Source organism: Carassius auratus, chromosome 48, assembly GCF_003368295.1.
Source record: "Carassius auratus strain Wakin chromosome 48, ASM336829v1, whole genome shotgun sequence".
NCBI classification, from domain to species: domain Eukaryota; kingdom Metazoa; phylum Chordata; class Actinopteri; order Cypriniformes; family Cyprinidae; genus Carassius; species Carassius auratus.
The window spans coordinates 9,987,057-10,003,243 of record NC_039290.1 but is presented as its reverse complement, the minus strand read 5'-3'; the positions used below and the strand labels follow the sequence as shown (position 1 = coordinate 10,003,243).

Genomic DNA, 16,187 nt, shown 5'->3' with positions numbered 1-16,187 from the left:
CCCCCCCTTCGATACATAATAAAAGTTGCAACAGTTCAGTGCATATGACTGCATAAAAAAAACCTTTCACACTCACAATTTTTTATCACGGTTATTCAAGTGCATCATCCGGTTATGGAAGTGCTCTTCTCTTTTTGGAATTTTCAGTGTGAACGCACAACTCTTGCATTCTTTACATTACAAAACGTTATAGAAAAGTGCATACGGTAAGTACGTGATTTGTGACGCACCCTACCATAGACATATAAATACCTTGACGCCTCATTGGCCGCTTTGAGATGTTGCCGTGATACGTCAGCGCGTCCGCCATGTTAGTGAGGGCAAGACTGCCTTAAAACCAGGGGGCAAGGAAGTCGACCGGAAGTTGAAGTCGGGTGGGGGCTGCCATCTTTTAGCAGAACTTCACTTGCGTTAGCATTCTCATTGACTCCCATTCATTTTGGCGTCACTTTGACAGCGAAATAACTTTACATCTGAGGCATTTAAAGACTCGGTTTGTCCATTATTTATTTCTAAAGATACACGACAATGTATAAAGGGCTCCATTACCTTCTATGTTACATTATGGCCCCGTAGAAACAGTTTTTGTAAAAAATAGGCTAACGATTGCGTCATAACCACTGGACCCTCTGTCGCATTACCGTACAGACAGGAGGAGAAGCTCGCAGGCAATTAACTTAATATGGCGTACTGGCGTTACATTTTAAAATACTATACAAAATAATTAATCAGAATACTTACTCCTGCTCGCTCACGACAAAGAACTCCCCGCTCAAGCTCGCCGTCTCTGCAAGATTAACGATGGCAGTTTGCACGCACAGCTACTAGAACATTTACACCTGTCAGACAGGTTACTGACGTCGTCAAGCTTCGTTTGAGTCTGCGCGTCAGAAACGGAAGTGCTAAAAAACGCTAAAACTGGGCTTCATTTGTCTCAATTGAGTTCCAATGGGGTCGCTGTGTCCATTTCTTTTACTGTCTATGCTTAAAACAAATGAAAGTAAATGGGGGAGCTGCGGTTTTTACTGAATAAAAACACCATATTAACGCTCTCACTTACCAACCAATTTCAGAGGTTAAAAAACAATTAAAAATAAAAATTGCCTCCAGTTGTTTAGTAAGGTTTGGAAAATTATTAATTGAAAGCTCACATTTGTCTCACTTGATGATTTCGTTGATTTTTTCGGTTTACAAATCTGCTAATTTAGTATAACTGTGACATATTCATGTAATGTAATTTGAATGTAAATTACATGATATGTAGTTGTTTTATTGCTTTCTCTGTGTTCATTTGCAACATTTTTCTTTCTTTTTATCTCTCTTTCTTGTGTCTCAGGTCAGAACCGCTGATCTGTTATATAGATCAGTGGTCAGAACACAACCCATTCCCTTTGAAGTACTGGGATGAAACCTAAATAATACATCTTTAAACACTAATAATAGAAAATTTAATAAAACAAGTAAATACAAATCACACACTTGAAGTCTGCTTTTCATTTTGATAGCACTTTAGCCTACAGAAGAATACAACAAATAATAACACATGTAACTGATGAGGCTATGGATCCAGTGAAAATGAAAATATCCACTGATACAGTGCACAGTAGAAATATAGTAAAAGTGATATGTTATATTAAAAAGTATATGTAGTACAACTTAAAGTAAAGTGAATAATATGAAAAGCGAGTACAACGGTACAATAACATATGAGATATAATAGATTTATTAAATTCTATGTATAATATGAATAATACCATAATAAATAACTGAACAACAATAGGTTAATAATAGCAAGAAGAATATGTAATATAAAGGGTGGAATAATACAGAATAGATAAAAATGAAGAATAAATTAATAGTAAAATAAAGAGTAAAATAAAAAAACTTAAATGTAAATTTAAAATACCAATTATTAATCAAATTAAGACACAACTAATGACACAACACAAAAATATTGTGGACATGAGTTCCAAATTGTGTTTAATTAATGAGCTCCTTAAGTATATACATGTACTCACACACACACACACACACACACACACACACACACACATATATATATAATAGAAAATCCTCTGAATCAATCTCAGCTCAAGAAACACATTTTATTTAAGTTTTCAGTTCTGCCTTTCTCTGGGAATAGAGTGGTTTATTTGTGAACACAAAACCTGACTAATAAACATGAATTCCCCGCCGCTTCCCTCAAGATTTTATATTTTATTCAATTAATGAGTCAAATAATGTAAAATACTTGACGATGCTTGACATTTTGTTCTATAATGCACATTAAACACACTCATGCAGAAAACACACATTTTGAAACAGTGGTTTGTTTTTCCATGTATGTTCGGCGGCACTTCGGAGACTGATCGCGACTCGGTTGATTCAGAGCGGGACTTCGGAGCCTGTTCGCTACTCGGTTGATTCAGATCGGCTCTTCGGAGTCTGTTCGCTACTCGGTTGATTCAGATCGGCTCTTCGGAGCCTGTTCGCTACTCGGTTGATTCAGATCGGCACTTCGGAGTCTGTTCGCGACTCGGTTGATTCAGATCGGCATTTCGGAGCCTGTTTCCGACACTGTTGATGCAGATCGGCTCTTCGGAGCCTGTTTGCGTCTCGGTTGATTCAGATCGGCACTTCGGAGCCTGTTCGCGACTCTATTGATTCAGATCGGGACTTCGGAGCCTGTTCGCGACTCGGTTGATTCAGATCGGGACTTCGGAGCCTGTTCGCGACTCGGTTGATTCAGATCGGCACTTCCGAGCCTGTTCGCTACTCGGTTGATTCAGATCGGGACTTCGGAGCCTGTTCGTGACTCGGTTGATTCAGATCGGGACTTCGGAGCCTGTTTTTATTATCGTGTGACGGTTTGTAGATGTCCAATCTGTCGATGAGTCAGGTATGTTTTCTTCTGTCCTGATGTACGTGAGAGTTATGAGAGTTGCCCGCTCCAATATGGCGGCGACGTTGACGTGCGGTCGAGTGGCCAATGAGGCGTCGAGGTATTTATATGTCTATGCACCCTACCGTGTTTGACGTTAAAATTATTCACTGTGTGCTTTAAATGCAATAGCTATTCAGATGGCATAAAACAAAAACTTGTCACTAAACAACATTTTCTCATACCCTATAACAACAATTACTATTTTTGCACTGTTGTAAGGGGTAGGTTTAGAATTGGGGTAGGTGTAGACGTCAGTAAAACAAAATTTAATAGGTAGAAAATTATTTTATTGTCAGTTCCGTTTTTTTGCAGTATTCCTTCTAGCAGAGCTACAGCATTGATCACGTGGTTTTTCCTCAGGTCAAGATGGACCAATCACAGTCGATTATTATTAGTGAATGAGCCGTTTAAAATATTATTCATAGAGGACACTTCAATCAAATAAGTTTCATATTTTTAAACCAAACTAAAAAAATCTATATGTTTTCCTAAGATTTAAATCTCTGGGCCACAAAGCGCCCTCTGCTGGAGTAACGACTGAACGCGACGCGCGCCAAACGCTCTTCGGCTCGAGTGCACGCGCTAGTTCCAGACCGGCGTCTTTGATGACGTGTTGCCGTTGAAGATGGCGGAAGTTCACTCCTGATCTGAGCCGGAGTCGCTCGGTGAGGATTGTCTAATAAACTACTTGAAGACGGATTCGGTTTGGCTTCAAGTCTCACATCTGACCCACCGATAGATTCGGGTAAGAGATGAACGGCTGTCCGAGACCGCGCGCTGTAGTTTAACGCTTATCTCTGTGCATTGCGTTATAGCGACACTGAGGCGTGTTGACAGCTCGACCAATCACTTTGATTATTTCAATCTCATATAAATATAACAGTTTTGTCAGTGGGAATCGATCAACATGTGTTTAAAGATGTTTCTGAGCGTTTATCGTCTACTTTTTGACTTACGAACACATGTGGCGTGTTAAAACTGTCATATTCGTCTTGAGTTTGTTGTTGGTTTTGTTTTCAGCTGATTTGATGATTTAAATATTTCCTAGCTAAACAGGTTTGTCCTGAAACTGCTCGAATGATCTCCATCAACATTTAGCCTGGTAAACTATCATCGAAAACAGAATATTAATACTATGATATATTGCTATTATACCATGGTATTAAAATACACATGGTATTTCCAAGAATACTATGGTATTGAACACCTGTGGTACATATTAAATAGCACAATCAAACGATTAATCGCGATTAATCGCATCTAGATTAAGTACTGTAAATACGTTTTTGTTTACATAATGTGTTTGTACTTTGAATATTTATTATGTATATATATATATATATATATATATATATATATATATATATATAAATACACACACATGCATGTATAAAATCAAGAAAAATGTTTTGTATATAGATAAAATATGTATATTTATATATAATATACATTCTATATGGATATAAATGCACTTGTAAAATATATACATGTATGCTGCAAAGTACAAATGCATATATTATATAAACACAAACTTTTAGTATTTTGCATGTGATTAGCACTGATATAAAATTCACTTTTATAAGTGTAGGGAGACAAAAGTACCATAGTAAAGGCCTATCATGGTTACCTTGTGGTATTATTTAAATTATATTGTAATATCATGCAAATACGACAGTGTTGAAAAAAATACCCAGTCATTACCAAACCACTTTTCAACTTCTACTTCACTATACAGTGGTTTCACTATGATATTATTTCATAAAAGCCTGGAAGCAGCTTCAGTGTTTTAAGGAGGTACATTGCATGAGTTTACAATACTAGCAATGGCTTTAGTAACCAGTATTTTGGAGGAAACTATTACTATGCTAATTTTCTAAATCTGTTTTGTGTTGATCCCCTCTGGAACTGTTTTGCGTTGAAGATATAAGTCATATTATGTGTTAAAAAGTAACGTAATGCATTACTTTCCACAACTAAGTAACCCAATTGTTTACTATTTATGGCGCAATGCAAGATTGTAATAGTGAATAATACATTTCTATGGACAAAACACAAGTTAGGTGTATTTGAAGACAGACTTTATAAATAGAAGTAATGTTTACCAATCTTACCTGATTAGTCAAGTAAATAACCAACAGATTAATCGATTCGAACATAATCGTTAATAGTTTTGGTTATAAAATGCAGTGACAATCAAATATTCCAGACAGCGACGTGATATTACCAATCACTGTACTTCAGCAGTACTCTTTTGTTTTTAAAAGTTATTAAATTATAAGCATTGCTAGGGTGTTCTGAGTGGTGCCCAAACTTTCTCATTCCACTGTACCAGTCACTAAATGTTTTGTTTTGGTTTTAATGCAGGATCTTTTGTTTATTTTATCACCACAGACACGCCCTCCCTCTGACATATAGCCCCGCCCCCAAACTCACGCCATTGGTCGAGTGAGTTGTTGTTATGTTACACATCTCAAACAAAACAGACTGACGTTTGGAAAGGGTGTTTGACTCTTCAGTGGTTAACTGGAAGTCATGCTCATTAAACTGACAGCAGAAAGAGCTGATCAGGAGGAAATAGCAGAAGTCTTTGGTTTTCCTGTGCCAATTCTCTGGCTGGATGAGTGATATTTAGATAATGAGAGAACACATCTGTTATCATCTCTAACCTGGAAGCGTAACAGTGGCATTTAAATAGCTTTAGCTGCTGTTTTTTCTCGTTCTTCTGAGCTGTTATTGTGGAGCGACACACGATCAGCGATGATGAATAATTAACCCAAAGATCAGCTCGAGTGAAAGTTTATTCAGATCTCGGTTTGATTGTGATGTAACTGGAGGAGAAGTTACCGAGCCCGGGATCTCTTTACAACAGGAAACAGAGAAAGACAATCTCATTTTGTTCTCCTGTTTAAAAGATATCGAACACTGTGTGGATTGTCTAGTTTCATCATTAACTGTGGTTTGCAGCTTTGGAGTATGGTGAGCTTGGTTTTGTTTCCCTGAGTTTCGGTTCCTCTGTCATGCTGAATAACTCATGCATTTCTTGGAAAAATTGCGTAATATTTTAATGTCTTGTCATTGTCATCCAATCTGACCTAGTTTAACTGGAAACCTTTCAACTAGATTTTTACTGTTGTTTTTTAACTTTGTGCATTAAATATTTTGAATGCTTGGCAACAGTATTTTAAATTTTTTTATAAATCAAAAAATATATTTAATATTATATATAAAAAAATGGCGGCTGGCCAATATTTAATACTTTTAAATATTATAATAAATAAATAAATAAATAATTCCAGCAAAAACAACTTAAAATTGATCAGTAAAGACATTTATAATGTTACAAAAGATTTCTATTTCAAATAAATGTTGTTCTTCTGAACATTTTTTATTCATCAAAATACCCTAAAACACCATGCATCACAGTTTCCACAAAAATATTGTGGAGGACAACTGTTTTCAACATTAATAATAATCAGAAATGTTTCTTGAGCAGTAAATCATCATATTTTCATGATTTCTGAAGATCATGTGACACTGAAGACTGGAGGAATGATGCTGAAAATACAGCGGAGCATAACAGAAATAAATTATAATTTAACAGAGTTTCACACAGAAAACAGTTCTTTTGAAATTGTAAAAATATTTCACAATATTAATAATTTTACTGTAATTTTAATCAAATAAATGGTGAGCACAAGAGACTTCTTTCAAACACATTAAAAGTCTTACAGACATCAAACCGTTAATTGGCAATGTATATTTTCCTGGAAATTAAGAGATATAAAGATGTCTTTGAAGTTACTTTTCAGGGCTGTTAATCTATGCACATTGCTTAGAAAAATACATGTGATGAAAAAAAAAATGCAAATTCTGATTTTGCGTAATAAAATGTTTATATATATAGGTCTACTGTAGAAAAAGTAGGTTTACAAGTTCCCACGCTGCTATAAACTTAGTCAGGAAGCAGGAAGTCTACTGAAGTAGTTGCTATTATTATTATTATTATTATCTTTGTTGTGAGATTCATGTCATCAGATCTATATCTTCAGATTTATTTTGGATGTCAGTAAGCAGAGCTGCATGTTGCTTGTGGCATGCAGCTGTAATGTTGTGAATGACAGGCTTCAGTGTGCATCATTAATAGCAGCTGGATGTTAATGTGTTGTGTTTTTTGTGCCGCAGGTCTGAGTGTTGTCCTGTCATGGCCTGCAGTGTTGCTAAAGCAGGCTCTGCTAATGGCTTCCCTATGAAAGCGCAGCTGCAGATCGTGGGTATGTTTGCATATGTTTCCACCTGGGATCTTATCTGATGGGACTTTCTTCCTCATCCACGAGCATCTGATCGCTGGACTTTGATGTTCTGTCACATTCATAAACACTAATATTTAAATTCTGATTGTGTCACGGAGCGGAGGTGCACAGGTCCCAGTTTTCCCATCTCTGTCTCTATTATTGCAAATAAAATAGAATTAAAGGTAAAAAAAATCTAAAAGAATATCACAGACATAGGAAACACTAAACTACTGAACAACAATATTGTGCAGTGTGGAGCAGAAGTCATGCAAAGTAAATATAAATATTTTATTTAATCTTAATAGTTTCGGTTAGCATTAACAGAATTTGTCTTGAAGTTATATTTTGCTCATATGATGAACCTAATATTTAATTTTTCTCATTAGCTAAAGATTGGTGTTATTTTATTTAATTATTTATATAATATTAACATTTTTATTAATATCTTAAATTAGCTTTAGTTTAATATTTTCCATTTTCTTTTCAATTTTAGTTGAATGTTTTTGGTAAGTTATGTGCTTTTAAATTCATTTTATACATTTTTGTTTTAGGATTAATTTATTTCAATGGTTTAATTTTATTTTATTTAGTTCTTAAACTTATTTCAGTTAATTACAAAGTTTTTTTAATCTAATATTTTATTTTATCTCAGCACTATTTCAATAAAAAAATTATTTAAGATACTTTTACACATTTTTAAAGGAATTTGGAATTTTAAAAAAACTTTTGATAAAAAGCTTGATAATTAGTAACACATTAAAGCAAAAAAAAAATAAAAATAAACAAAGAGCAAATTAAAAGCAAGAAAGCAATAAAAAAATATGTTCTGTACAATCTGCATCACATTTTTTTTTAATATGCAAATTTTTGCATATTTAATGCACATTTTAAACAAAAACAAACTTTTTAAAATGAACCTTAACTTCCTTTTCAACACAGCTCTTTTCTGTGGTAATGTTTAGTGAAAGATCAGAAGTCAGCATGGATGCACCGCATTGTTTTGACCATTTCTTCCTGTTTCCAGTGATCTCGGCCAAACTCAAGGACAACAAGAAGAATTGGTTTGGCCCGAGTCCGTATGTGGAGGTGTGTGTGGACGGCCAGTCCAAAAAGACAGAGAAATGCAGCAACACACACTCGCCCAAATGGAAGCAGCCGCTCACTGTGTGAGTTTGCCTTGATTTCAGGCCTGTATTTGTGATTTTGCACAGGCTCGACCAGTTCCTGTTGCTCATTGTCATGCGGCTCGATTCTCTACTAAAGTGCTTTCATCTTCCTGACGTGAAGTGATTGTTAAACAATCAGCGGGGATGACATCAGAACTGATTATAGACTGTATGTCGGGTGTGTTTGCTGAGTGTGTGTGTTTGTCCATCAGGATCGTGACTCCGTTCAGCAAGCTGATCTTCCGTGTTTGGAGTCACCAGACGCTGAAGTCTGATATTCTCCTGGGTGTGGCCACCCTCGACATCAGCCAGACGCTCAAAACACACGACATGAAGAGTGAGTGTTTCTGTGTTTCTGCTCTGCTGCTTTAACCACAGCAACCACATTAAAGGGTTAGTTCATCAAAAAATGAAAATTATGTCATTAATAACTTTCCCTCATGTCGTTCCAAACCCGTGAGACCTCTGTTCATCTTCAGGACACAGTTTAAGATATTTTAGATTTAGTCCGAGAGCTCTCAGTCCCTCCATTGAAGCTGTGTGTACGGTATACTGTCCATGTCCAGAAAGGTAAGAAAAACATCATCAAAGTAGTCCATGTGACATCAGAGGGTGAGTTGGAATATTTTGAAGCGTCGAAAATACATTTTGGTCCAAAAATAGCAAAAACTACGACTTTATTCAGCAAAGTCTTCTCTTCCGCGTCTGTTGTGAGAGAGTTAAAAACAAAGCAGTTTGTGATATCCGGTTCACGAACGAATCACTCGATGTAACCGGATCTTTTTTAAACAGTTCACCAAATCGAACTGAATCTTTTTAAAGGTTCGCGTTTCCAATACGCATTAATCCACAAATGACTTAAGCTGTTAACTTGTTTAATGTGGCTGACACTCCCTCTGAGTTGAAACAAACCAATATCCCGGAGTAATTCATTTACTCAAACAGTATCTGACTGAACTGCTGTGAAGAGAGCACTGAAGATGAACACCGAGCCGAGCCAGATAACGAACGAACTATTGAGTATACCAGTATACCGTACACACAGTTTCAATGGAGGGACTTCATCCGCGTCTCTCTTCGGTTGTGTCTCTTTCAGTCTGTGAGGTGGTGCAGATGCTGAAGCTGTACACAGACAGAGATCAGTCGGACCACATCGGGGATCTGTCCGTGTGTTTGGACGGTCTGACGGTGGATCCCGAAGCGTTCCAGTCGGCCGAGGCCAACAACAAGAGTCAGTCTCTCTGTTTGTTAGAAGAACACTTGATATTTGACACAAAAAGACCACAAATAACTGATGTTATTGTTTTACAGATACTTTAAACGGGGAATCTGAGATTCATGAAGACTTAAGCAGAAGGTATCTCCAGAAAGTGCAAGTGTTAATGAAGATATTTTAGCACACACAGTTTCTTAAAGGGGTCATATGAGTTTTTTTTTAAAGATCTTTGACACGCAAAACTCTGCATTTAAACATTCAATAACTAATAACAAAACATGCTTAAAGTAGCTGATTCATAAGCGCCAGATTGCCAAACGGTTGTCCATAAAATGCATTGCTGTTCTGTTTTAATTAATCTTCAAGATTCCTAAATGCATCTACTTTCAGAAGACCAAATAAATGCTTTTGTTTTCTCCTAGATACACACATCTCCCTGACATGACTGCTTCAACACTAACTGTGTTACTGAAACCACGCCTTCTTTCTGTCCACATAGTGATGTAAACATGTGGGGGCGTGTTCAAACGAGGCGTTTTAGGGGGCGTGGCAAATCTTAACTTTGATAAAGAATATCTCTTTGGATTTGAGACTTTAATCTTTGAAACTTCACAAATCTTATTTGTGCACCAAGAACTTGTAACACTCCAAAGAGAAATGAAAAATGTAAATTGCATCATATGACCCCTTTAAGTTGTAATTTGGCTGAAAGATGAAGCTAATCTGTGATTGGTTGAGGAATGTCACATGTCTCTAATCATTTTACATGCGTGATTTCCAACTAAGCATCTGAATCTGATGTTTTGTGTTTTTCTGGAGAAGCAGAGATCCATCTCCATCGGTCTCAGACGCTCAGGATCAGTCGTTGGCTCCGAACGGCCGTGTGAACGGAATGGACTCTCCTTCGGTGTCATCCAGAGGGTCGCGACCCCTGAGACCCCCGCGACCCTCACGACCTCCCCCGCCGACCCCACACAGACCCACGTCTTCCCCAGGTGAGACCAGACACACGGACATATTCGGTTATAGAATTTAGATGTTTCATGCTCTGCTGTTTTATGATTAAATATGTCAGAATGAAGTCAAAAATAAGTTTTTTTTTTGGTAGATTTTTGTTGAAGTTGTATTACAGTGTATCGTGTAAACACACTTCTGTTTCTGAAAGAATTCTCACCAGGGATGCATTTATTTGATCAAAAAAACAGTAAAGACTTTTTTTTTCCAAATCAAAATAACTGTTATTTGTGAATATATGTTAAAATGTAATTTATTTCTGTGATGCACAGCTGAATTTTCAGCAGCATTACTCACATGATCTTTCAGAAATCATTCTAATATACTGATTTGCTTATCAAGAAACATTTCTGATTATTATCAATGTTGAAAACAGTTGTGCTGCTTCATAGTTTTGTCAAAACAGTGATACATTTTATTTTTCAGGATTCACAGAAGAATAGACAGTGTTTTTATGTGAAATATAATTCTTAGTAACATTATAAGTATCGGTTTTGATCAATTTAATGCAGCCTAATTTCTGAAACAAAAAAGGTATGCATTTTTATTAGTTGTTGAAAAAAATCATACTGCAATGAAGAAGTGGTGGTGGTGTTTTTCCCTCTCTTTGCAGCTTCCTCTACCGGCTCATTTCCTGACAGCAGCGATTCGTCCAGATCAGACACTCCGGTTCGGAATCCCACTGGAGGCGGAGCCTCGGAGTCAAGCCCCGCCCCCACAGTGGAGCAGCCTGGAAGGACGTCCCTCAGTATAGTCCCCGCCCCCAGCAGGACTCCCAGCGTAGCCAACACTGGACCTCTGCCTCCCCAGTACGTCACTTCCCGAGTTTACAAATCACCTTTCTATTTTTGAAAATGTGTTGGTTAATTTTGAGTAAATATTAGGCTAATGTTATCAGCCATCTGTTGATACCAGTGCCCATATCGTTGTTGTGTGTGTGTGTGTAGCTGGGAGCAGCGTGTCGATCAGAACGGCCGTTTATATTATGTTGACCATGTAGCAAAGAAGACGACGTGGGAGAGACCAGAGACTCTGCCGGTGGGGTAAGAATAAGGCTGTGTGTCGCTAAGAATCTGGCGATACGATACATATCACGATACTGGGGTTGTGATACGATATATTGCGATACTGTAAGCAATCCGATATATTGGGATATTTCTTATTTTAGGAATAGCTGTCATTAAGAACACACCACCAAAGGCAAATATGCAAACGTTAGCAATAAATAAATAGATAAAAATTGTTTAACCAGAACACAGTCGGATATGCATTTGCAATAATCAGTACCTGTAACATTAAATGTTATTGAAAAACGTTTTGTGCAGTACGAGACAAAAGGGGGGAAATTAAAGTGCTTGCAGGATCCTTTAGTTAAATGTATAATATATAAAAATGTGTTTTATAAAAAGATACAATTGTAACGTACAATATTTTGATCTGAATAAAGTAATTGCATCGGCTTAATATCGACAAAAAATAAAGTGCTTAGAGGATTCCTAAAGAAAACGAAACTATTATAAAACAATAAATTAAATACAGATGTTGAACATTTCCACTTGGATTTCACAGGTTTTTCATATTTTGTTGTTTGTATTTTTGTTGTGCGTGGAATCACCGAAACCGTGACGCGAGCACGTTACCACAAAAGCCCAAATGACGGAATCCCTTCAGCTTTGTACACCGAAACATGAACCGGGACAATTTCCTTTTAACCCTCCATTACTAGCAGCGAACTACATTAACGTTAACATTAGTGGCGCGCTCTAATGCTAGTATTTCCTGTTACTCAGGATTTGTTCAGAGATGAAGACTGCCATCTAGCGGTCGGGAAATAAACACAAAGCAAAACAAGTGCCATGAATCTATTTTCAGTTTTTTAGAAACGTTACAGTATCGCCAAATAAAATATCGCGATACTCACGTGTATGGATATTTTCTTACACCCCTAGGTAAGAAACCGTCCTCGTTCCCTGAATTACGCCCTACACAAAGTGGACACATACTTTAACCAGATTACAACTGTAACTCCGAGTCAGTGCAGTGCATGTATGGTGGAGTTTGGATATTTCAGCTTAATAGTTCATGGTCTGGACTGATAATGAAGGTTTGATGTTTAAACGCATCTCATTTATCAGGGAGACGCTGTTTCATATTCACTTTTCTGGTCATTATATTATATAAAATAACTGCCAAGTGGTCTTTTACAAAACCAAGAACAAGAAAAACTATATTTTGTTTAAGAAATGCATGTTATTTTTTAAGGATCTTCTTTTCTGCGCTGTGATTAGGGATGTTTACTAATACTGAAATACTTCAGATTTGTAATTAATCTAGTTTCTGTCGAAGCATATTTCTGCTATTGAATAAAAGATAAAACCGGTATTTGCAACATTTTATCTTGCAGTTCTGATTTTATTTATTTATTTTTCTTGTAATCACAAGTTTCGATTTCTTAATTCTGAGTTTATGTCTTGTACCTTGTATTTAAATTTTTGTGCAAATGCAAGTTTGATTATATCACAATTCTGACGTTTTTCTTGCAATCGTGAGTTTATATCTAGCAATTCAACAGATTTTCAGAAAAAGTTGCAATTACATTTTTTTTTTTTTTTTTTTATTCTGACAGTTCTTAAATACAACACAATATTGTTAGAAACGTTGATGAAAATATCTTAATGCATGAATATTTTAGCCTCACATTCACTTCTCTCTTGCAGCTGGGAGCGGCGTGTGGACCCGATGGGCCGGGTGTATTTTGTGGACCACATTAGCAGAACCACCACGTGGCAGCGGCCCACGATGGAGACGGTGAGAAACTACGAGCAGTGGCAGCACCAGCGCAGTCAGCTGCAGGGAGCCATGCAGCAGTTCAACCAAAGATTCATCATCGGGGTGAGGAAACTAAGTGCATGCATTTCTGCTCAGATTTTAACAAATATACACAGTGAGCCATAATGTTCTCCTTTGTGCTTTTCTGTAACTTCAGGATCAGGTTTCAGCCACCCAAAATAAAGAGTTCGACCCACTGGGACCTCTTCCACACGGATGGGGTGAGAGAGAGAAAGCGACATACTAAAACTGCACGCTCTTCTGTAATATGCTGGACTAGCGTGCACTTTTTATTGTTCTTGTAATCTTATTATCTGCACCTTTGAAGCAGCTTTCAGTGTCCCAACTGACTCTGAGTAAAAGTTTTGAAAGTCTTAAGCACATCTCGGCTCCATTCTTTCTAACTTTCCTCCTTGTGTCTCCATCTGTGTCTCTCTCAGAGAAGAGAACGGACTCTAATGGCAGAGTTTACTTCGTTCATCACTCCACCAGAACGACGCAGTGGGAGGATCCGCGCACACAAGGGTCAGATCCGCTCTCTTTTTCCTCTAAAATGTCTACATGGAGAAACAATAACGCACTTTGGACATTTATGTCCTTCAATGCACCCGTCTTTCAGCTGTTTAAAATTACAAAATGTTTTAAATTCAAAAGTGAAGAGCAATGCATTTTGAATTTAAATAAGTAATTACTGCCCCGATCATTGAGTCACTAGGTCTTACGTGATGCTTATTAAAGTGTGCTCATGGCTCTGTTTCTGTGTTGTGCAGTTTGCTAAACGATAAGCCACTGCCTGAAGGTTGGGAGATGAGGTTTACGGTCGATGGGATCCCTTACTTCGTAGATCACACCCGGAGAACCACCACTTACATCGACCCTCGGACTGGGAAATCCTCTCTGTGAGTGCAAACAGTGCAGAACTGTTCACGGTCGCGTGATGATGTCAGCAGGAGTGCAGCGTTCACTGTTGCATTACGATCTGCAACGATCTTTTTACTGAGAACATGCTTTTGTAATCATTAGGTATAAATCATATTTTAAATGTAATTTACGTCCTTGAGACTGGCCTCCAAGCTCTTTCGGGTGACGGTGTTTGTTTATCAGACATTACATGCATAACAGGAAAATCGGGTTTGTGTGAAACACATTCGATGATAATCTTCTGTTATGACTCAGCTCAGAGAACGCAAACACACCTCTCTCTGAATGTGTGTATTGATCCACATGAAGGCACAAAGCAATCCTCTACGTCAGACGAGCTGCTGATGTCAAAATATTCCTATCAAACAAACACCCGTCACAAGCGTCAGAATAAAAGTTTAGGGCATCTAGATAAGTCTTTAATAAAGATGTGTCACATCACATGAGTGTTCAGTTTGAGCATGTTTATGAAGTAACCAGACAGGGTTTGCATGCAAAGCAATTTAACTTGAGTGATTTTCATGTTTAGACATTAAATCAAGATGATGTTTGCTGTGGTGCTTTTAGATTTTGATCAGCTTGTATAATGACTTTTCGCTCTTCTCCTCCCTTCAGTGAGAACGGCCCTCAGATCACATACGTACGAGACTTCAAAGCCAAAGTTCAGTACTTCAGATTCTGGTGTCAGGTGAGGATCTCCTTCAGTTGTGCGTTTAGGGTCCAGTTGTGTTTTTATGGATCGCTAAATACTGAAATATTAATGAGCAAACATCTGAAGTTGGGCAGATGAGTTATGAAGGAATAGCTCATACAAAAAAATGAACATTTGCTGAAATTGTCCTCACACTCGTGTCATCGAAGAGTTTTTCTTCTTCATCAGATTTAGAGAAATGCAGCATTGCATCAGTGTCTCATAAACGGATGCTCTGTGGTGAATGGGTGCCGTCAGAATGAGAGTCCAAACAGCTGATAAAAACATCAGAGTTGCACTCCAGTCCATCAGTTAATGTCTTGAGAAGAGAAAAGCTGCATGTTTGTAAGAAACACATCAATCATTTTTAACTTCAAGCCATCATTTCTGGCTAAAATACAAGCCCTTTATCCATAATATTTTTTTCCAGTGAAATCTGCACGGATTAAACACGGTTTACAGTCCAAAACACCTCTAAACAAATATGTGGCTGGATTTAGAGCGATAACAGGAGATAGACTATATCACTGGAGGAAGCGTGTTATTACAGTTAAATAAGTCTTTAACCTGACGGCACCCATTCACTGAAGAGCATCCACAGCTGAGACACTGATGCAATGCTACATTTCTCCAGATCTGATGAAGAAACAAACTCATTTACATCTCTGATGACCTGAGGGTGAAGTAAATTCTCAATATGGATGTTGTAACTTCTTCAGTTGTATTAAAATGATTTCCTTAACAATTAATATTTGGTTTTAATTTTTCATTATAGCAATTATCGATGCCACAGCACATAAAAATCACCGTCACCCGCAAAACGCTGTTTGAAGACTCCTTCCAGCAGGTACTAACTTCAAAATAACCCATGATTATTGTTTCACCATGGTGTTTTTCTGCTAGCAGCTCCAGCGTTTAAAAACAGATCAGAGACTTAGCATGGAGCATGTGAATGTCTTTAAACACGTCAGACATCCTCACGGTCTGGAGTCTCTGAGATGTGAAATGACGTTGTTCTGGTGTCTCTCTGCAGATCATGAGTTTCAACGCTCAGGATCTCCGGCGCAGACTGTGGATCATCTTCCCCGGGGAGGAGGGGCTTGACTATGGAGGC

At 37.5% G+C, this 16,187-nt stretch overlaps 1 protein-coding gene across 4 annotated transcripts in view; it reads left to right on the top strand.

The window, feature by feature from the left end:
• Positions 1-3,562: 3,562 nt before the first annotated feature.
• LOC113065816 (E3 ubiquitin-protein ligase Itchy-like) overlaps positions 3,563-16,187 on the top strand; it is a 22,201-nt gene continuing 9,576 nt past the window's right edge. Inside the window, exons 1-16 of one of the 4 annotated variants that reach the window (XM_026237347.1) lie at positions 3,563-3,689; positions 7,127-7,215; positions 8,261-8,402; positions 8,615-8,739; positions 9,499-9,633; positions 9,714-9,759; positions 10,444-10,613; positions 11,246-11,441; positions 11,580-11,675; positions 13,350-13,524; positions 13,619-13,682; positions 13,902-13,986; positions 14,232-14,360; positions 14,998-15,070; positions 15,849-15,920; positions 16,107-16,187. The exon at positions 16,107-16,187 is cut by the window's right edge and continues 8 nt beyond it. In XM_026237347.1, the coding sequence (XP_026093132.1) occupies positions 7,146-7,215; positions 8,261-8,402; positions 8,615-8,739; positions 9,499-9,633; positions 9,714-9,759; positions 10,444-10,613; positions 11,246-11,441; positions 11,580-11,675; positions 13,350-13,524; positions 13,619-13,682; positions 13,902-13,986; positions 14,232-14,360; positions 14,998-15,070; positions 15,849-15,920; positions 16,107-16,187 (1,659 nt within the window). In that variant the 5' untranslated portion in view covers positions 3,563-3,689; positions 7,127-7,145. Of the gene's footprint in view, positions 3,690-5,470; positions 5,921-7,126; positions 7,216-8,260; positions 8,403-8,614; positions 8,740-9,498; positions 9,634-9,713; positions 9,760-10,437; positions 10,614-11,245; positions 11,442-11,579; positions 11,676-13,349; positions 13,525-13,618; positions 13,683-13,901; positions 13,987-14,231; positions 14,361-14,997; positions 15,071-15,848; positions 15,921-16,106 lie in introns of those variants that run through there. The other 3 variants (XM_026237346.1, XM_026237344.1, XM_026237345.1) reach the window with 3 other exon arrangements.